Below are 22,248 nucleotides of genomic sequence, written 5' to 3' on the forward strand. Positions count from 1 at the left end.
CTGTTGTCCTTCCTCAGACCTTCTCTTAGACATACACAGGATTATAAACCCAACAAAACCACCAATGAAATCTGCCTTTAAACCTTTAAATTTGAGATAGCCTCAGAGCTTGTGTGTCGACAGCCTGTGCACAGCCTGACATGTCTGGGTGGGATACACCCACCTCCTGTAGCTACCTGACTGATGGATACCGGGCCTGTCTGGAGGGAGGTTTCCCTGGGGTGGTGGGGATGGATTTCCATGACCACTCAGTGTCCACACAGTTTTGGAGGGCTTCCTGCCCAACAGAAAGAAAAACAGAAGTGCATTTCATTTTCTAAAGTGGTGCCTGCTAAAAGAGCAAGGAGAGCGGGTCTCTGAGGGTGTATCCAGAGGCCACGGGGCCTGTTGTGGGTTGTGTGCTGAGGGTATTTTGGGAACAGGAGCTTTCCCACTGCTCTGGCATTCCAGCCATCACAGCACTGCTGTTGCACCTCGGTGATGCCCCTGGTTTGTCTCTGTGTGACTTGTCCCTCTCCATCCCTTCCCACAGCAATCCTGTGTCAACTGCGGACGGGAGGCCACCAACGAGTGCACAGGATGCCATAAAGTCAACTACTGCTCCACATTCTGCCAGCGAAAGGTATCAGCCTGCTTGTGACTTGGGATTCAGTTCCCAAGAGAGGGCTGTGTGACCCTGGGGACAGCCAGGCTGCCTGGGCTGTCACCTGATGGGTGTCAGTATGGAGGGAGGAACAGACAGCAGAGCCAGGCAGTCACAGCAGAGCCTTGCGTGGGTTAAGCACTCCAAACCCACCCTGCCAGTGGGATCACCAACAAGGCTATAGTGATGGGGCAGGTCTGCAAGTCAGGACAGGGTTAAAAGGGTAGAGAAGATCCCCAGGTTTGCATACACCTTCCCAAAGGTGATCCAAAAAATACAAGTAACACTAGAAATGAAGCATGGACACCTCACTGGGAACTGTGGGGAGCTGAGAGCACTTTTACATCCCCTTCCTGCTGCTTCCTTCCTTCCCTGCTGCTCCTGCTGAGGCACTGAGGACATAGTTTTCCTTTCCATTATTTGTGATGCTGCAGGTGATACAGTGGGACAGACTCTACAATTGTGAGCTTAGGAGGTGGGAAGAGGAGTGAAGCACAGTGGAGGAAGCTGCTGTGTGTTATGTTTCAGACCAGTTCCTTACAGTTGACCCTTTCTTTGCCTTTGCTTGGAGAGAAGGATGGTTCAATTTAGCCAGTTACACCTTTGCTGGGTGGCCATGTTCAGGCTGAGTCAGCTATCCTGAATTCAGTCAGTTCCAGAAGGAATCTGTTCCTGTCCTAGCTGAGCTAAGATCCCTGCACAGTGCTGTCCCTTGGAAGCACTCAGTGTTGAGAGCTGCCTTTCAGGAGAGGCTTTAAGTCAAGGTTCTGACTCAGTTTTAGTAAATTTTCCATCTGACTGACACTGATGTCCTGGATTGTGATTTGTGTGGAGATGGCAGCATTCTGCTTAGTCCAATTCCACCTCTTACGCTGATCCAGTGCGTGGCTCCTTTGTCCTCCATCATTGGTCTGGTTTGTGGAAAGAGGAGTGTGCTCTCTTCTCACACAGAGAGGGCCCTTCTTCAAGGGCCTGTTCTGCTCACAGCCTTTCCCTCTGCTCTCTCCTGGCAGGACTGGAAGGACCACCAGCACATCTGTGGCCAGTCAGCCACGGTGACGGTGCGAGGGGATGAGGTGCACGTCCCGGACAATGTCATGGAGAAGGTCACCGTGTGAGTGCTCCACCTCCGCAGCCGCTCATGGACACGCGGGGCCGGCTGGATCGGCGACCGGCAGGAACGGTCTGTCCTGTGCCAACAGCACTCTTCTCACTAGCAGACTCATTTTTCATAGATTTTTTGATACTGTGACAGCACTTGTCTATTCCCAATTCCCTTCCAAAGCTTTGGATAATACAGAGACTGTGAAAACCTCACCTGGAACCCTCTCCCTTCCGTCCCAGCCCCAACTGGCTTTGGGAGGCTTTGCCTTTGCCTGACTGGATCTTCCACCATGTGGATTACAGCAGTCTCCTCATCTCTCTTGAGATGGATCTGAAGCAGATGCTGCGAGGAGATCTGCCAGTGCTTCCTCCTACTGGGACCTCCCTACCTCTCCTTACAGAAGAGAAACAAGTTTTTGGTTGGTTTATTTAATTCCCTTGACAAAGTTGGTACAAGTTCTTAGTTTGGCATTGAAGGGATTTTTGGGTTTCCTGTGTTCCCTCTGTGCTGGGCAAATCTGGAACTCATTGGACTTCTTCACTTAAACATAGTTGAAAAATAACATGTTGCTAAATAAAATGCGATGAAAGCACCAGTGTGCCCAGTGGTTCCCCTTCATTCCCTGGGCAGCACTTTGCAGTACAGGTAACTGCTCAGGTGAGTGCACCAACAGCTGCATGTGTGTCTGTACTCCCTGTCTACCTGGGAGATGTTTTCTCCACAGGGAAGCTTCATTCCACAGCGTGCCTGGAATGTCACTCATAGCACCCAGCTGGCCAGACTCAGATGGGATCAAGCCCAAGGTGAGCACAGGTGGATATGGGGCTGTCCTGTCTTCCTGTCTCTGCCCTGTAGGAGCTGCTAATTAGAGATGTGCTTACCATTAGGGAGTTACTTGCTTTGTTCACTGCAACAAAATAATTTTAATTATTAATCTACTATTTTAATGGTTAATTAAATTCTTTATTTGTTAATTAAGTTAAACCTTTGTTTGTGATTGGAGATTTCAGAGGAGTCTTGACAGGTGCACAAGCCTCTGGTTGTTTGGTTGGCTTTATTCTTAGCTCCAGGCATAGCCCCTGTTAGGGGTCACAACCCCCATGAAGGGTCACTATTGTTTGCTCTGGTTGAGGGGTCACAGCCCCTGTGAGGGTACACTTGTCCTGGCTCTTGTTTGTTCCAGTTTGGTGATGGTAGATGAGGATGGCTGTTCAGCTCCTGCTCCAGTCGGGGTCACCTGAACCACAGAGTGACCCAACCCAACACCATACATGCTGTCAAACAGAAAATTCTATCCTGACTTACAGGAAACTTAAAAAAAGAGAAAAATAACATGGAAAAGACTCCAAGATTAACTCCAGGGAAAAGACTAGAGGTTTCTGACAAATCTATTCCTTCCACTTTGCATCTTAAAGGTCTGTTAGGTTGCATTCCATGTGTTCCAAGGCAGTAGGAACTGGTTTTCCATCTCTCAGTGGGGTCTCTCAGAAGTGCCCTTGGTGGGTTTGCCAGTGGCACCAGCTCCTGAGGGGCATGGGTCCTCAGTGTCCAATGGAGGGAGGTGACAAGGCTCCCACAGTCAGTGGCAAGTGGTGAGTGTTACTTCCTGGCTGTTTCCTGGGAAAGTTATTCCTCCTAACACAGAGCTGAGCAGGCCCAGGGGGCAGCACTGCAGTGCCATCGAGGGTGAGGAGCTGGTGGCCACAGCGTGCAGCTCTTCCAGAAGGAACCGTGCTTCCAACAAAAGCCAACCAAGAACTGAGGCAGGATGGGAACAGAAATTACCTGTGATACTCCTGGGAAGGAAAGAACAGGCAACTCCTTCCATTCCCACAGCAAAATGCTCACTTCTGTATTCTAAAGTAATACTTGAGTGTTGGGAATGGTTTCTGCTCACAGTTAAGTGCTGATTGCCTGTTACCTAGAACTTGGAGACAATTAGTTAATTGAGAAGACAGTCTTAATTGAGCCTACAGTAAAACAGCTCATTTACAGGGTTTCTTGCATCCTGCAGCAAAGACAGCTCTGAACGAGCACCTCTGGAAAGCCCACAGTACCCTGGTACCTGGGGCAGCTGTGCCCCAACCCAGCATGTGACAGCTCAAAAATGCACAATACAATTGTGGGAATTGAGTTGGTTTGCTGATGAGAAATTGAGCGCTTGCTATTTTTAGTCAAAGCAACACTCCAGACATCCCCTTTCCGTTCTGCTTCCAAGCAAATTCCCTCCTGGAAAGCAACAATCCTGTACAAAATCATTACTTGGAAGACTGTAATTTTCTGCAATATTCTTTTTCTCCTCTCCAAGCCTGAGTGACGAGCATCACCTGTCCCACTGGCTGCTGTGGCTGTCACTGCATGCAGGTTCACCTTAATGTATGAAGGATTTTTTCCTGAGGCTGGAAATGTTTCCTGGCAGGAATCGTGCGGCTTCACAGGAAATTCTGGAGCACTAGCAATAACATTATGGTGCCTTTGTAAGACCCTTGTTAAACTGAGTGAAATCAGTTTTTGGGTTTAAAATTATCAAGGATAAGGGGAAAGGAGATTGCAGAGGTAGATTCACCCTCACCTGGCATATGGACATCTGGAAATGAGCTTGGTACCCTTGTCTGGCATATGGACATCTGGGAAATGAACAGCCTTTTTTTGCTCCAGACTCATGTCCATGTCACCTCACAGCCCTGTTAATACCACCCCAGAAGTCAGAAGATTAGAAATTACTGTTATTATCCCTGCTTACATCAAGCAGTAAGTGTTAAAGAAGTGGCTACGCTTGGTAGTTCCCACTGGGAAGAGGATTCAAGCTGCATCCACTGGCCCTCACCTGTAACACCTTACTACAAGGACCTGGGGAGCCCCTTCCTTCAGCTGCCAGCTCTCCTCATCTACCCCTCATCCCCAACAAAGACAGCAGACCAGAGGCAGAAATAGATCTTTAATGAACTATACAAAAAATGACCCAGTGGCTCCTCCTGTGCAGAGGGCTCAGCAGAAGAGGTGCAAGACTTTGCGGAAGAAGTTCCTGAACTCGGCGTTGAACACGGTGTAAATGATGGGGTTGAGAGCACTGTTGACGTAGCCCAGCCAAGTGACAGTGCTGGTGACTTGAGGGGGGATGGAGCAGGACTTGCAGAGAGCCCTGGTAATGTGTACCACAAAAAAAGGTGTCCAGCAGAAGAGGAAAGCACCTGCCAGGAGGAAAAAAAGAGAGAAGGTGATGTGAATGTTCAAAAGAGTTTAATTTAACAAAGCCTGAGCCAAAAAAGACAGAGACAGCTTGGGCACTCAGGGAAAAGACAACAGTTGTGCTGACATGTGGAGCTGGGCTTATGCCCAGACAAAAATTGGATGTTTTTCCTGTCCTAAACATTGATGCAAAGTCTTAAGTTAGTCTCGCTTTGTCTTTGAATGTAAGATATTGGGAGTCACAGGTTTGCCTTGGAGGGAGGTTAGGTTATAAACACTGCATGTGTTCTTTCTCTAGGGTGGTGGTTTTTGACGCTGCTCTGCCTTCACCCAGGTCCTGCCAGTCTGAGTGCTGTGGTGGTAGAAGGTGTCACATTTCCCACCCTCCCCAGCCATCCCTGACAGCCACTCACCGACAACGACCGGCAGCACCCGCATGGCCTTGCGCTCCCGGCCGTTGATCTTGGCCCGCTTGCGCCCGTGCCCTGGGTGCGGGTATCTGAGGTGTGGGTAGGACACAGTCTGGATCCCACTGTTCATCCCACACTCCCCAGGGAGGCCGGCACGGGCATAGGGGCTGCACTCCAGCAGCCCCAGCCGGGTCTGCTCTCTCTCCATCAGGGTTGGGGGGTGATACAGCTTCCTGTTGGCTCCATAGATGCAGCCTCTCAGCTTGGCCTTCCGGGCTTCTTCCCAGCGCTTGAGTCCTTGGAACATGCCACAGTACAGAACCAGCATGACAGGGCATGGGATGAAGAAGGAGCAGATGGAGGAATACACGATGTAGTTGTCATCCTCCAGTTGGCACAAGCTGGGGTCCCGGTCTGGGACATTATTGAGGCCAAATATGACTGGGGATGCCACAGCAAAGGCGAATATCCAGGTGGTGGATATAAGGATCAGCTGCCGCAGGTCGATCTGCCGCCGGTTGTAGTTGAGCGGGATTTGAACAGCGATGAACCTGCCAACACAGCCCCGGGTGAGTCAGTCCTGGTGTGGTGGTGGCACCATGGTCTTGTAACCAAGGAGCCCCAAGCTTCTTGTCACTGTCTTTCCCCCCATTAATTTACTTTACTAACAGCGAAAGCCTGGGCTACAACCAGAACAGCCAAGGGACAGCTCTGGATCATCACACAATGAGCTTTCAGCTTGGCCACCACCGATGGGACACAAACCCGATGGTGGAGGTTATTAGGGCCAAACAGATTCCTTCGGGGTGGGCAGAATCCTTCCTGCCTGGGACACTGGCAAGGGCCTATGGAACCCGTGTGCTGCCCAGGCACAGCCAGAGCAGGAAGCTACTCACCGATCCACGCTGATTGCACACAGGTTGAAGATGGAGGCTGTGCACAGCATCACATCCATGGTCATCAGGGCATCGCACAGCACCGTGCTGAGGGACCACACTCCTCCCTGGAACTGAAAAAGATCCCTGGGGTCAGCAGATGCTGTGTGCTTTAAAATGACAGGAACATGGCCATGCCTGGGTGCCTCAGCCCCTCATGTTTGCTCCAAACAAGCAGCCCAAAGCTGAGTGCTCCTCCTGTGGCAGGATACTCCAGGTATAGCAGCAGCACGTGGGAATCAGCCCCACACAGAGCCCACAGCCTGCTCAGGGCTTGTGATTCTGGCCTGTCTGAAGAACTGAGCCCTCACACCACCAGTATAGCCAAGTGAGTCATAATGGGCAGAGAAACGGACACAGGACATTGCATTGCCTTGGGCGAGGTCAGGTACCCCCAAGCTCCTCAGACCCCCCAGTTTAGGACTGCAAGATCTCACCAACAAAGCAATATTGCCTGCGCAGCATCCTGAGCTCAGTCCCCAAGCAAGCAAGAGACAGAGCACAAAGCTCTTCCACTTCTGTGTCCCAGCTGCCCCAAGCCCCTATGTGAACGGTTTCCCTGGGTTGCACAACTGCTCCATCCTGGCAGGCCAAGCACAAGCCCAGCCTCTGGAGATCAGGTCCAGGCAGTGAGTAACAACCTCTGATTCTCTCCCCATGGTCACAGGCACCAGGGCAGGGCAGCAGGGACCAGTGTCAGTGCTCTGAACCACCTGGAGGTGTTGACTCTGCCATCCTTGGTGATTTTCAGCTTGGTCATGTCTCAGCCAGCAGCACAGGCTCTGCACAGCCCATAGCACAGGACAGGCAGCATGACAGACAGAAGAACAGCAGTGGCTGATGCTCATATAGCCAGAAACTACTTGCAGCACTTTGTTCCAGTTGAGTGCTTGTCTCACCCAGGTACAAACCCAGCTTTTATTTTAACATTAAAGCACTTTTTAAGCTGATACAGAAATAGGTCACCTCAATCCCATTCCTGTGCCATTGTTCCCATGAGCTGCTTGAACCCAGGCAGAGACCTATCAGTTTGCTTGCACCTGCACAGGTAAACCAGGAAGCTCAATAGGCTGTAACCACAAGGGCAGAAGGGAGCTTTTCCTCAGAGTTTGAGACTGTGAGGAAAATTCCTTTGGGTCCCTCTGCAGAGACAGGTTAAAACCCCCCAAAATAAGTACAAATAAGTATGATTTTAGCTTGGAAAAAAGTTTCAGTAGCAACGGCCCTTTGTCATGCCTGACTCAAACACTTTATTTTGATATTGCAAAATACCAAACTATCTGTACTCTCCATATGCTTTTATTAAAATATATTTGATAGATATTACTGTAGTATATATATTGCTGCAAGTAATATATTTAATTTTCTATGCATGTTTATCTACAGATAATGTGCATAATCTAATATAAATAATTTATTATATATTTTTATCTATAGAAAATGTGCTGCATAAAAATTATTTTTTTATATACATGTAAATCCCAGGGATCTTTTTCTCTATAGCAATAGCCAGCCAGTGATGTTGCTGGCCTGTAATGTTGCAGGTTTCAGGAAGCAGGTATGGATTTGTTCCTGTACTGGTGCTAAACAGGTTCTGCTTTCATTCATGCCAGCACAGAGTAGAGCCACGTGGGGAACACGCTCCACACAACGCCTGGAAGGTGCCAAACCCCAGGCCCTGCCAGCAACAGGGCAGGCAGCTCTGCAGGGATTAATATCAGCCATCAGTAATGATGTCAAGCACAGGATTATGATTAGAGGAGCTGTAAAGCCAAAGGAGTCTCTGAAGTAACTGTTTTGCTATTTTTGTACAGCATCTCCTTGAGATACCTCCAGGGGAGCTCTGGAGGCTGACCTGAGTGCTTCAGTCAGCCTATTCTCTAGCACAATGCAGACACTCCAAACTGAATTTGGGACCTGAATCATCAAAAGCCAAATTTCTGCCAAGCTCACTGGGATTTTGACAGGTTCAGTTCAGCTTATGAGAGTGAAAATTTGATTTTGGGCTACAGTTTTCCAAACCTATTTGTGATTCGGGAGAACTAATTGATTCTGAAAAGGACAAAGGCTCTCAGTCTGCAGCACCATTGAATCATAGGAGATTAAAGTTGGGCACTTGGAAAATGCTATAAACCCTTCCCTTTCCCCACCAACCCCCAAGACTCGGGCTTTGGAGGAGGTGCTAGGAGAGAACTTCCCATTCTGTGGTGTTTGTCACCTGCCCACCTTGGCAAAACGTGCCAAGGACCCCTCTGATGGGAGAGTAACTTTGGATAAGAGGCTTTGCTGGGCCATGTGATTAAGGAGTACCTAATTCCAGGAGGCTGCAGCAGATTAGCCCATCAAGGTCCACAGTGTAAAGATTTAGGGATCACAAACAGCTCAAGCTTCCTTTAAGAAGTGCTCCAGAACAACTGCACCTCCAGCAGCTCTTTGGGGTCTCCACTTTTCCAGAATACAATGCAGAAGTTTTTATGGGATGGTGGATGGCAGGAGACAGACTTGGTTTCTCAAACACCCTTGCAGTTGCCTTCCTAATCAGCCCATTCTGGTATCCTTATTCCTAAGCACAGCTGATTTGTAAGGAAAACTCTGCCTTCTAAACCAGCCTGATGCCAGAAGAGCTCCTGAGGGCAGGAGCCAGGACAAAGCCAAAGGTTTTAGTTCTATTTCCTCTGATACCAGCCCTTGTCTCAGTCCTGCCACATGCAGGGAACAGCAGGAGCCTGAAAGGGAATTAGGAGATGCCCATCTGGACTTTGAACAAGTATCTGCCTCAGTGCAGCCATGGCTCAAAGACATGGCATGGTGTGAGAAGGCTGTGACAAGAGTTGGAAGAGGAACAGTCCTTGCCAGTGGGCAAAGTCCAGCATCAGAGCCAAAGAATTGTCTCCATGTCCACCAGAAGCTGATTTGGGACTTTTTGCTATGAGTTGTGACAAGTCCCCAGAATACACAAAGCAGCCTGCAAGGGGAGAGGAAGAAGAGGGAGTGGGACATAAGACAGAGGTGCTTCATGTCTGCTCTGATGTTCTTTCTTAAATCATTGAGGTCAAGATTTTTCAGAGACTGTGAAAAAGCCTCATCATCCATCTGAGATATTATGAAGGCCAAGAATTCCAAGACACCTCTCCCCAGTTACTGGTATGTGAAAAAAAAAATCCTAAGCACTGGTTTGTAACTGCTGGCCTGTCTCACCTCCCTGGTACTTTATGTGGCTCAGACATCACCCAGGCCCAGAATAACATCTATTTCCACTAAAACTCTAACATTCTAGGAAAGACTAATCCCAAATCCTGCTGCAAACAAGCTGATACGCATTCACAGAGAGCCAGAGGAAATTTGGAGAGGGTAGAGGTCTGGCCTCTTATTAGAGGAGCTGCATCACAGGCACACAGAAAAAACTGCCAGAAAATAAATGTTTTGATACCAAACCAGTGACACCCTGAAAGTTTTGGGCAGAACCCATCACCCTCACCAAGATAAGAAGATAGCTCATGAGGTTTTTACTGGCTCTCCATCATCATGCCTGCTGGGAACATTCATCTTCCCTGACCTGGAGAAGGAGCCAGGTAAACATGCAAATCTGCTCAAACTGTTTCCTCTTTTCCATAATCACTTACACAGGTCTTAGTGGCAAAGATGTTTACATAACCAGCACCCTCAGCTCCTGCCAGCAGCTTCCTGGCTCAGGCCTGTTCCACAGCTCTGCTGCTTGGCAGGGATTAGCAGAGAGCTGATCACAGGAGCAGCAGGTACAGGTACAGGTGTGCTCCACAGCACAGGCCACGTGTGGAGCTTGTCCTGGTGCCTGCCATAATTGCTGGGTGCCTCCACTTGATGAGGACTGTAAAAACTCCTGCAAGTATCCCATAGTCTTTGGAACTCCTGCCATTGTCACCCTCTCTGGAAAGAGGAAGCTTGCCTCACAAGGCAAGCCTGTGGAGCCATGCAGCTCCCTCCCAGAGCCAAGTGATGTCCTGCAGTAACTCCACAGCACCATATCTCTGCTTCCTCAGGAACCCCTGTTTCAGTGCTACCCATGCTGCAGGGACTCTGTAGGATCTTCTCCTGGCCTCTCTTCACATCAAAGCAGAATTCTGTTCCTCGGCAATAACAGTTAATGCCTGGGAGTGCTCCAGGCCATCTCCTTCTCCATTGCTTCCCATCATCCCTGCTTTTCTGGCACTGGATTGATTGCTGGAAAGCACTTGGCACACTCACCAGAAAGCCAAGGCTGGCAGAAGAGCAGTGCAACTTCCCCATGGAAGTTACCATTACCTCTTCCCATCACACTGCTAAGACCTGAGATCCCCAAGCAGGCAGGAAGGAAAGTGCCTTCTGCCCACCAGGGCAGGCAGCTGTGTGGTAATTACAACTGGAAAACATTGGAACATGTCTTTATTCCATTTTTGGATGAGTCCAGTGGAAGGAGAGTGTGTGTCCATAATTGCTGCCAGTGTCTGAAATGAGCTTTCTTTAAACACCAGAAATAAAAGCCAAGATCGAGGACTCTCCCACTGAGCTCCAGCTTCAGTGAACAGCAGCAAAGGCTCATCCACATCCCACAGGAAGGAATCCCATCCCCACTGGGGCTTGGAGGAGATCTCTTGCTTGTGAGGATGTCAGATGTCACCTCAAAAGTTAAGTCCCTCCTGCTGTCTTCTAAAGCTCTGACTTGGAGGAATGTTTCCAAAACTGGAACACAAGATGCCACCTCACAGGAAAACAGCACAAGGTGAGCAAATTTCTGCTGAATGAAAAAATGCTCCATTTATTGTTCTGTTCCTGCTAAAAAGCAAAACCCCACCAGAAACCACCTCAGCTGGTTTTCGAGTTTTCCAGTAGGCCCTCAGAGTCTGCCTTTACTGTGTCAGGAGGTGCTCTAAAGTTTAAAGAACAAAACAAAAACCCCACACCAAGAATGAAGATTGACGTGAACATTCAGGACTGTCTGGGCCATATTTTCAGTGCCTACAATGTTTGGGAGAGAGTGCAAGCTGAAACCAAGCTAGTTTTAAAGAGCAATCACTACACCCTGGATCTTGCATCCCAACATCTAATTCTGAGTTTTGCCTCCAAGGGAAAAAAAAAAGGAAAGGAAAGAAAAGAAACCACAAAATTCTGTCCTCTGGCATGGATTCAGTGGTTACTTTCCCTTTTCCTTATTTCAGAACAAAATGAGCTGGAAATCCTGCACCAGTGTACAAGAGACAATTAAAATGAAAATGGGCACCTGCAGGCTCTGAGCCCACAGAGAAGCTTCCAGGCATGGAATGGGAACTGCTGCAACACAGGAACTGGAGTTGCTCTACACATCAAAGCCCCACTGCCTGCTGGAAGGGGCTCTGACTGCTGCATTATGTTCTCTCTCTGTACCTGTTCAGCACTTCCCACACCTGCTCCACGCATTCCCTCCGAGCACCAGGAGTGCAAATCTTGATGCCTCTGCTGTTTTGTGCCTCTGAATGCCTGCCCGGCTGCAGGAGCTGCAGAGGAGGGGAGGGAAAGACTTGTGTCATACAGCACCTTCGTTCCCCATGTTGGATATCCTGGGAGCAGAGACATGGAAGAATTCCCTCACAGAACTGATGTTTATGAACAGCCATGGAAGTGAACGTACCAAGTGTTACCACAAGCTGGACAGCACCAGTTTTTAAAGCTCATACAGGTATGAACACCCATTACCTGAGAATCCAGAACTTGTGGAATGTCTGTGGTATTCAAGGAAAGCCCCACAATACTCCTGCCCCACTGGAAGCATTTTCAGAGGTACCCCAGAATACGTTAATTTGTATTTTATATATTCCAGCAAAACTCCCGCCTGCAGGCAAAAGGAAACCACTCTGGTGTTGGTGACTGCCCATAGAGAAACCTGGGGACTGAAGGCATTGAAAGACAACAGAAAGAGGAAGGGAGGAAAGGGATCCCAATTAGCAAAAAGTAGTTGAGAAGAATGATGAAGAATGTGCCTTTCTAACCACAGCAAAATGGAGTTAATGAGGGAAAAGCACTTCCACCAAAACCAAGAGCACAGTGGAAAAAGAGAGGATCTAATGCTCCAATTCTTCCTTGGTTCTTCTCATGGGTCCCCAGATGAACCTGCTGCTCCACAATACCTGTCTCCAGAGAGGTCACAGTGCCCTGCAAAATCCTAGGACGAGGTAGAGACCATTCTAAGCTCTAATCTGCAGCCTGCCTTGCTTAGGGGAGTATTGGCCAGCACAGTCAGGGCCTGCTGAGCCACGGGGTGCTCTACATGGCTTGTGAAAGAGGACAAGAGGGGAGATGCTCTTCCGCAGCTGGGAAGAAGATCCACACTACCAGCTACCACCAGGACAGGTAGAAAAACCTGCTATTTGGCCCAGTGGATGCTTTCATCCTCTTGAGCAGGTAAGAGCCACCAGCTGGTACTAACAGTTTCTAAAACATCCCCCTGCAAGCACAAGGGTTTATTCAACCCTGGCAGTAAATGTTACAGAGAGAACCACTCAGCCTCAGGGGTGCCTGTTGTTCTTTCCCTCAGCTCTCACAGTCTTGGGGGTGAGCACATTTTGGGAGTGAACAGCAACTCTGCCCCATGTCCCTGAGCTGGCTCTTCACGACCCCCATCACATGCTGGGTCAGGCCTGTGCCAAGCAACAACCTACCAACCAAACCCACCTTGGTGCAGGGTGACAAAATCCCATCCAGCTCCCAGAAAAGACAGCTTCTCCTTCTCAGCCAATGTGGAAAGTTGTTTCCTGGCTAAGGATGCTAAAGATCTCCCTTTATCACCAAGGCTCACTTTATGCCAAAGAGAGCACAGCACCCATCTCTTCCTATCCTTTATCTGACGGCAACCTGGACAGCGTGCAAGCCAAGGGGCAGCACCCCGGTGCGGCTCCGCTCGGGGCATCTCCACCGGCGCGGTTCGCACGGGGATCCCCGGCTCCGCTCCCCGCCGCCCGCGGTCCCGCAGCGCTGTGCGGTGCCGTGACGCCCGCAGGTAAGAGCCGGGGGTCTGACCGCCACATCCCGGGGGCAGGGCTGTCCCGGGCTGGGGGGAGCACTCCCGTGGCGGTGGGGAGCAAGCCCAGAGAGCTGCTTGGACCAGCGGTACTTGGTACCTTGCTCCCCCGCTGTAACCTGCAGGCTCGGCGGGCACACAATCCCCAGCCCCCCGGTGTCCCCGGGCTGTCTCACCTCGGAGTAGACGTAGAGGGGCAGGACGAGGAGGGCGAGCAGCAGGTCGGCCACGGCGAGGCTGACGATGAAGTAGTTGGTGGTGGTCTTGAGCGCCCGCTCCGTGCAGACGCTCAGACAGACGAGCCCGTTGCCGCCGACGATGAGGAGGATGAGGAGGATGCCGAGCACCAGGGCGGCGATGCTGTGGCCGGGTCCGGCGGCCGGGGGTCCGGCGGTGCCGTTGCCCATGGCCCCGCGGCGCTGCCCCCGCAGCCCCGCGCACGGAGCCGGGCCGGCCGCCGGGAGCTGCCCGCCGAGCCGCGGGAGGAGCCTCCGCCGCCGCCCCGCCCGGCCCCGGCCCCGCGGGGACAACTGGGTCACCAAGCGGCTTAAGGGGGGGCGGGGGAGGGGGGCAGGCTCCCGGTGTCCCGGCTCCCGGTGTCCCGGCTCCCGGTGTCCCGGCTCCCGGTGTCCCAAGCGTTGCAGAGGTCTTGCTGTGTTCTCTGGTGGTCTCGCTGCGTTCTCACATGGGGCTGTTCTCTTAAGCAGTGTTAGAGGAACGAATTGGAACTAGTGCAGGTCGGGTGAATAACTGGGAAATTTTATTCCGAGGTGTGTGTGGAATCTGGGAATGTTTAGGAGTTTGTAATTAAACTGAGTGAAGATCCAGACAGTCCGTAATGAAATTTGAAGATACTGCCAAGACAGGATGCTGAGTGTCTTGGAGAACAGAGAAGGGATTCAAAGTGCTCTTGATAAGCTGGCAAATGCAGGATGCACTTTAAAAGGAATTTTGCACCTTACCCATTCTTGGGCAGGAATAAACAACTGCAGAAACGTAGGACACAGGAAGAAAACAGACACAAGTGTGGGAGCAAAGATGGGGTGGCAGGTTATGAACTGAACATGGGGGCTGGGATGTCTTACTGCAACAAATGAGAGGAAAATGCTGTTTGAGGGGTACCTATGCATCTGCAGGATCAGGAGGCACAGGGAGGTGTGACCTCCCATTTCAAGCTCAGATGACTTGGAAGATGTGGGAGCTGATACAGACTCTGTGGGCATCTCTGCAGCTGTGCCACCAAACCTCAGCCCAGATGTTAATGCCAGGTAAGCATTCAGGTCAGCCTGCTGTTTGTGGAAGGCAGTAGGAAGAGAAGGCATAGCAGTAAAGGGACATTTATACTGCATGGAAGGAAAAAATACATTATTGGAAGATTTTTATGAGACAAATTGATTCTAAGACCTGTTTATAGGTTGCAGCTATCAGAGTTTCATCCAAACCATTGAGACTTGTGGAAGAAATCCTCTCTCCAAACCCTGCCCTTGCTGCCCCAAATTCCCTTACTCTTTTTTGGAAAGGGTCACAGTTACCCCCCAGCATGTGCAGCATGGAAAGGCCACAGCCCTGGTGTCAGCCTCAGGACACAGATCCAAGCACTGTCCTTACTTGGACTGGACTAACAGCAGCTGATCCACAGTCTATTTTGCCCAGCTGCTGTGGCTCTGCAATTTCATACATGAGTAGGAGAAAATTCCCTTGGTTTAAGCACTTGGACAACAGTCTGGTTGGCTAAATTCTGCCTCCAGAAGTGGGGCTTCCAGGTCTTTCCTAAAGCCAGCAAGAATGCCATGTATTAGTAACTACAGAGTTGTACCACCCTTCTCTCCCATCCCAGGGAAGGCTGCCCATCCTCATGTTGGTCCAATACCCATGGATTTGTTTCTCCAGTCATCTCCCTCTTCTAGTGTACAAAGACAGGAGAGACAATTCCACCTGGCCTGAGTGGGACCACATTTTGCTCTAGATCTGTCACCAGCACTGGAATAGGTACTTACATACCTGTGTCTCTACATTCCTTTTGGGAATGATTTGTGCTGGACTCAGGAGGACACAAACATGGTTGCACATCTGCCAGGTTTGGGGCTTGGTGACCTCATCTGCTGGGAAGTTCAGACAAGGAAGATGGTTTCCATCCTCTGGTCACAGCTTTTCCTATCTGGGTTTGATCCCTAAAGCCTGACTCCTGGCACAGCCCTCGCTCAGTGAGGGGCTGGGACAGCAGAACCACTTTCACTAGAGCCCTTTTTATTCTTAGAAATCAACTCAAAGTAGTAAAAGTGCATTAATGAAAGTGTGTGGACAGAATACTCTGAATTTATTTATGTTTAAACCATCTGGGCAGCCAAGAGAGCAGGATGGAAATGTGACTGCTGTCCTGCCTTCCCACAGGGATTAGTGCCATTCCTCTAATCCCCTTTAACAGTTAATTTACATTCATTATCTCAATTTTCCCGGTGGGTTAGTGCTGAATGACTCTTAATTCTCAGTATGGAAGCTCATATTCCAGACTAACAGGGCCTTAATCCTAAACTAGTTTAATGGATTAAACTAATGTCAAATAATGCTTTTGACTTCCAGAAGTGAGTAGCTATGCAAACCACTAATTAGGACAGTGCTTCCATGGCAAACAGGCTACAGACATTAAACACAATTCCTTTCTTAGATAAGAGGAGCTGGCCTCCTAGCAGAGGAGAAGGAAAGTCTGTCTTAGATCAGCATATCCAAAGAAGTCTTGTCGTGTCACTGAACAAGAAACAGATGACAAAGGACAGAGCCATGGGTCACCCTCATGGAAACCAGGAGGAGTAATGCTGGAGTGATGGACTGGGAATGCTTAGAGCACCTTTGGAGAGGCTCTGATGTGGTTGGTGTTCTGGAACAACCCTTTTTTGTTTGGATGCACAGCCCACAGTGTCCTCATTCCCCACCCTGCTGTGACAGAAGCTGTGGAAGCACCACAGCTGCTCCTTGTGTCAGGAAAAGGGCAGCACCAGAAAAACAACCAAACCAACAAACCAGTGGGAGATCTGCCTTTTTGGAGTGTTCTGGAGTGTTTGGAAAAGAAACTCAGGGAGATAAGCAGTGTGGTTTATGGCTGTGGTGGAGCTGGTCCCTGACCAAAGGAAGCTGGTCCTCTGCCAAGGAGCCAGGAGCAGTCCTGCAGAGACTCCCCCAGGATAAATTAATGGAAGATTTGATTCCCAGCCAGTTCAAAGCATCAGGAAGTTTGCGAAGTGAGACATCTGTCAGAGTCTCCACAAGGAGATGGAACTTTTATCACCATAATTTTTCACATCTGAGGCACTACAAATTTAAATAGAAAAGGGGAACAATGTGGCTGCCAAAGTTTCAGGACAGATGTGCCAAAGTCAGCTGATGAATAGTGCCCTGATAGCATTAGCTCTCCCGGCTGCCTTCAGGTTCAGGACAAAGGGAGGAAAACAAAGAGCTTTCAAGGCCAATCGTGTTCCTTTTATTTGCCATATTCAGCCTGGCAATTCTCTGTGAGACACTCATTGGCAACAAAGCCATCCTGCTTTCTAATCTCCTGTAATGCATTTCTCAAAAGAGAGACAGAGGCAGCATCCCCCCTCTCAGGTGAGCTTTTGCAACAGAGGGAAGAGGATGGCACAGCTCTTTGGCTTTCCAGACTCTCCCAGTCCCCCAAGAAGCTGCAGGGATTTATTTACATCCTGAATGGATCTTTTGACATTTACCATTCTGGTAAGTTATGATAAATCCATGTAAGATGTAAAAACTAATGCTAGTGGTTAGCTGTGGGTGTGAAACTGTGGACAAAATGGCTGCATTTTCCATCTCTGTTTGCTTGGAGTCAAAACTAGATGTTTTGTGGATGCCTGGTTTCAGCTTAACCACAAAACTGATCTCACACAAGGGTGACCCGATGAGATACAAGGGCTTGTGGCACAGGGCAGATCAAAATAATGTAACTCAAGGGCTCCTACTGGGTTTAAAACATCACTGAGCTTATTAGAGCCACTTCTTGGGAAAAACCTCCTGGGCAGGGGGAGAAGTGGAAGACAACACAAGCAGGAAAGGCAGGGAAAGGCATGACTGGGAGCAGCAAGCACCTGTAAGTGCACCTCCCTCCAGCTCATCTTGACAAAGCCTGTTGCTGTTTACTGGAAAGGGTGTCCCTTCAGGTCCCTGGCAGTCAGAGAGGGATGAGCCAAAATGCCTGGACAGCACCACACCTGGCACAGCTGGCCCTGCCAGCCAGGACACAGTGCACATCGTTCTTCTAATTCAAACTAATTCCCTGAAATGCTTTCTCCTCTTCCCAGACACACAGACAGCTGGAGGCTGAGATTACAGCGCTGATGCCAATTAGAGCCTGATAAGGCCAGACACAAGGGAAGTGTGGTCGTGCTCAGTGCTCCTGTACTGCCTGTGCAGGGAGCTTCCAGCTGGGCCAGCAGGGCAAGGGTGGCCAGGGCAGCCTGGGGAAGAAGCCACCCAGTCCTGTGTGGTCATGTCCCTGTGTTAAAGGATTGAGGCATGACTTTCTCTGCACAACCCAGGCAATGTGTGGATGAAATGATTTCTGCTACACATCCTGGCCAGAATAAAGTAATGCCTTGATTCTCTAACACTAAAAATGTTGCTGGGGTTTTTTTTTTTGTTTTCCTGCAGTTTTGGTGGTGTCTGCACTGGGATGTGTTGTTTCACCCTGGGAACATAACCAGGGGGCAGGCATTTTTTTTCCCACTCAGGTTCCCACTAGGGGAGCTTTGGAAGGAGTTTCATAGGGTGTAAAATTCCAGCAGGTGATTGATGGGGGTGACAGCTTGTGTTTAAAAACTACTTTGAGCTTCCTTGGTGACAGGGAGACAGCCATGGTGCACTCACAGGTTGGGGAAACAGAGTTCCCTTCTTCTTGTAAAAAGACTGTGCCCTGAACTTGGCTTTTCCTTTTCTACATCACAGTGCCAGCCACAGTAAAACCAACCCTTCTTTCTCCCTGCAGTACCCCTTCCCAAAGCAGGCAGGAAGAATTTCTTCTCAGGAAGAATTTCCTCATGGAAAAGGTGGTCAGGCAATGGAAGGGGCTGCCCAGGGAGGTGGTGGAGACCCCATCCCTGGAGGTGTCCAAGGAACAACTGGATATGGCACTCAGTGCTCTGGGCTGGGTGACGAGGTGGGGGTCGGGCACAGGTTGGACTTGATGGCCTTGGAGGTCCTTTCCAACCTCAGTGATTCCAGGATTCTATGGTTTGTTTGCAGGAGGGAAGTGCCTCATGGCAATCCTTCCAGATTCAAGGCTTGTCACAGGTGTTTCTGCTGCAGGATGGGCCTGGCTCATCCAGCATCCCTAGGGAAGCATCCCAGGGGACCCTCTGGCTTAGCACATTTCCCTGCTTCAGAGGGATGTTCTCACTTGCAAAGCACCTCTTATCTCTTATCCTGCACTCAGGAAAGCCAAGGAACCCTGCCAGCACCCAAGGTACCACTCCTGCACCAACAGGACACTTTTCCCCTTGTTCTTCCCAATTCTTAGCAAAATGCTTCAAGCATTTGGGGACTTTTTTTTCAGTATGAGCCAAACATCTAATATTTTTTTTTTTTCTTCAAAGGAACTGGGGTTTGCTGCAGATTTCACCCAAGGGTTTGGCAAGAAGCAGATACAACTTTGACCAAAATGACTGAGATCTGCTCCAGCACAACCCAGAGCTCCTGACAAATGTTTTGCTGTCCTTGCACCTGGATAATGCTGCCAGCCGTGGATGTCACCAGCACGTCCAGCACCTTCCTTCCTGACTTCAGACCAAGCAGGCACAACTCCAGGTATGTGACATTTTGTGCTTTTGTCCCTCACATCTGGTTTTGGTTTTAAACCGGTGCAAATCCAAAAAGGTGCCATGTTTCAGTCAAACAAAACAGGCAATCCAAGCCACCTCAGGATCAAGCAGGTAGAAAAAGAGACACACATGTCCTGGATCTACACACCTTCTTAGCTTAATTTGCCCCTTTGAGATTGGGGTAATTGTTTTCCTGAGGTTCCATGACCATATGGGACTGTGATTTTCCTTCTTCTTCCAAGCCCACCTGGGCTGCCCTGCTTGCCTCTTCCTTCCATCCCACTCTTCACTCTTACAGCCAAAATCATTAAATCAGGTGGTAAAGATTAAAACCACTCCTGAAAGCATCCTGTGCAAGAAATGAGCATTTAGAAGGCTAAATCCCCCAATCCCCTTATTCCAATTAGGGTCCTTTCTCTTAGAGACCTGGGAATGATGCAAGGATTCACCTCTAATCTGCTCTCAGCTGGAGCAGCATCACCGTCATCGCAGTGGCGTGGGCCAGGCTCACCTACAAACAGACAGAGACAATCCCCACTGCCCACATGGCCTGACACAGACACAGGAAGGGGAAAAAGGAATGGGGGAGGTAGAAGTTCTTGAACACCCTGTAAGCTGATTAAAGGGTATTTTACGTAGGAAGGATTTAGCCATGCAGTTCCTAGTACCATCTGACCTCAATAAACTCCCCTGCCGTGGGCTGGTGCTGCCATTGCATGGGGCACAGCCTGTGCTGGGCTCCCCAAAGGTCAGCTGCACCTGGACAGCTCTGTCAGGACTTGGGACACCATTGCAGGACATGTGTGGGGCATGACATGGTCCTCCCACAGCCTTCTTGGCCTGGCTTAACCCTTGTGCGTTTTGCCATCCCAAAGCCATTGTGCAAAGCATGGCTGTAAGATTTTGGGATGTGTTTTGGCCAGTCAAGGTGTCTCCAGGAAGGAGAGCAGCTCCAGCAGATCCTGGGGTTCTGGACAGGCTAACAGGGATTGGGCAAACTTTGTAAGGACTGCCCTGAATAAACAGCAACCAACCCCAAAGGCTGGATGGGCTTTCGTTGTCCAAGGCAGGAGCAACTATAGCCACTTGACAAAAGCATTTTTCCAGCCTGTTCTTAATGCTCTCTGGAAGGGGCCTCTGAATGCATCCACACTGTTTCACCAGGGAAAAATCTTTTCTCATCTCCTGCATCAATTACTTTGATGGGTGAATGGGAACTTCTCCCCTTCAGAACTCAGAATGACCTCCCCAGAGCTCTGAGTGCTGATTTTGGAGAGTCTGCCTGCAACCTCCCTGTGCTGTGGGCCAGAATAGGTAGCTCTGTGATGAAATCCTCTCTTTTCTGAAATGCAATTTCTTGTCTTTACCTCCAACATCAAAAAAGGCTAGGCTCACATATTCTCTCAAATATTGCCAAATCTGGGGCTAAAGCATTTAATGTGGCTCTAAGATGTTGCTTTTCACACTGCAGGTTTGGTGATCCCTCCCACTGTAAAGAGGAGGAAAAAGACCTTCCTCAGTTCCATTCTCAGCTCTGATGCCTTTGAGACAGGGCAGTAACCAGAGTCTGGGTGCTGAAGGGGGATGGTCCTTGTGTTTCATAATCTTTGCTCTCTGTTGGCACGAGGGTGTCCCCAGGCATCAGCGTGGCAACTGGGAATAGCCCTGGCACCCATGGCAACTGGATTTACTTAATGCTCCCCATCACAGGTCTCTCCATGCTGGGCATGTCAGTCGGTGTCAAGCCTAAGCACAAGTGACTGCACAAAGATCCTGATGGCTTTATACCTGGCAGCATCCCCAGGGCAGCTCAGGGATGGCCCCAAAGCTCACAGATCCCTTCTCCATCTTGTCCTGGGGCATTTCTCCCTGCTGTCTTCGAGGAGTGTGTGTGCACAGCCTCAGCACTGCTCAGTGTCAGCTGTTTGTGGCACTTTGTTAAAATCATCCTGTAAAATGGTTATGTGCCATGGACAGGTCAGTCAGGGCAGCCAGGAGCTGGGATCACTCCAGCCCTGACTTTCCACACCTGCAGGCATGGCAGTGGTACAGCAGCAGGGATCAGGTGAGGCCAGTCATTTCCTCTGTCATTCTTAGAGCCAGAAAATAGCTGAAAGCTTTTCTCTGCAGTGATGCTGCACACAGATAATGGGTTATAGATTTCATCTAAATGGGTGATTTAATCCTGCTTTGTGCCTGCTGGATGCAGGCAAGGGGAATCTCCACTCCCCTGCTGGGACTTGGAGTGTTCACACAAATGGAGAATGGGAGAAGAAGCAAGGTGCAAATGCTTGCACAAAGCTCCTTTCAACTGATATTGTTGAGCAGGATTCTTTATTACTCCTATTTTCATAATGTCTCCTGATGAGAGTTTAATGTAAATTCTGGTTAAGGAGAATCAGATGTTGTTTCAGGACTGAGAAATTTGTTTGGGCTCCAGTTTATTCAGTTATAAATTTCAGCTTGAAAATGCTTTTGAGTTCTCTTCATGGCCCTGAATTTCCTCACCAGGGGCTTTCAGAGCTGCACTGGAGCTCGAGCCCACATTTGTCACCTGCATTATGGTGCAGCAGTGCTGGGCATAGCCACACCATTTTCTACCCCATCACCTTTTCACTCTTCTCCTGCTGCTGGAGGCAAACCCCATTTTTTGTTGCAAAATATTTAATCAGGTTACTTATTTCATGTCCTTCGAATCCCCAGAACCTTTTAGTGTCCTGTTATACACCCTCTGCTGCCATCGTGGGGCCGCTTTGTCATTCCAACCTCTTCTCTGTCCTCTCGTGGCAAACTGAGTTTCCCCAGAGCTTGGAGGCATTTCAGACCCACTGAGGTTGTTTGCAAAGGAAGGAAAATCACATTATTAATTTTTGCATCCCTACATGTCGCTCAGCCTCTTTTATAAACCTGAAGCTGCCACCACCACTGCAGGCAGAAGCAGAGGCAGAAGCTGCAGCTGGAGAAAGCAGGTACACAGAGGAGAGGAAAGTGGTTGGGAAATGCCTGGACCAGAGCAGGAAATGGGCTCCCCTGTCCTAGTGCTGACCATGGCATGTCTCGATGCTCCGGCCCTGGAATGGGACCTGGAATGTCCCTGCTGTTTTCCCCTGTCCCTGGTGCAGGGCTCTGGTTGCA

General features: G+C 49.6%; 2 protein-coding genes across 4 annotated transcripts in view; one reads left to right on the plus strand and one right to left on the minus strand.

Moving 5' to 3' along the window:
- The window catches only part of DEAF1 (DEAF1 transcription factor), a 28,757-nt gene extending 17,375 nt beyond the window's left edge, over positions 1-11,382 (plus strand). For 2 of the 3 annotated variants that reach the window (XM_064425657.1, XM_064425656.1), the window contains 2 exons: positions 533-622; positions 1,657-2,340. In XM_064425657.1, the coding sequence (XP_064281727.1) occupies positions 533-622; positions 1,657-1,761 (195 nt within the window). In that variant the 3' untranslated portion in view covers positions 1,762-2,340. Of the gene's footprint in view, positions 1-532; positions 623-1,656; positions 7,186-7,826 lie in introns of those variants that run through there. The other variant, XM_064425655.1, reaches the window with a different exon arrangement.
- On the minus strand, positions 4,671-14,007 carry DRD4 (dopamine receptor D4). The gene is made up of 4 exons (XM_064425658.1): positions 13,468-14,007; positions 6,244-6,356; positions 5,351-5,898; positions 4,671-4,939 (listed from the first exon to the last, which is right to left on the minus strand). The coding sequence occupies exons 1-4, from the start codon at positions 13,696-13,698 to the stop codon at positions 4,737-4,739; spliced, it is 1,095 nt and encodes a 364-aa protein (XP_064281728.1). The 5' UTR covers positions 13,699-14,007; the 3' UTR covers positions 4,671-4,736.
- Between the last annotated feature and the right edge of the window lie 8,241 nt (positions 14,008-22,248).

This window comes from Passer domesticus, chromosome 6 (assembly GCF_036417665.1).
Source record: "Passer domesticus isolate bPasDom1 chromosome 6, bPasDom1.hap1, whole genome shotgun sequence".
In the NCBI taxonomy this organism is placed as follows: Eukaryota; Metazoa; Chordata; class Aves; order Passeriformes; family Passeridae; genus Passer; species Passer domesticus.

What these genes read in the sequence shown, in the direction of transcription:
- DRD4 (XM_064425658.1), bottom strand. Translation starts at nt 13,698, where the DNA reads ATGGGCAACGGCACCGCCGGACCCCCGGCCGCCGGACCCGGCCACAGC. An exon ending in TGTGCAATCAGCGTGGATCG is followed by an intron (nt 5,899 to 6,243) that starts GTGAGTAGCTTC and finishes CTGTGTTGGCAG; the next exon opens with GTTCATCGCTGTTCAAATCC. An exon ending in GGTGCTGCCGGTCGTTGTCG is followed by an intron (nt 4,940 to 5,350) that starts GTGAGTGGCTGT and finishes TCCTCCTGGCAG; the next exon opens with GTGCTTTCCTCTTCTGCTGG.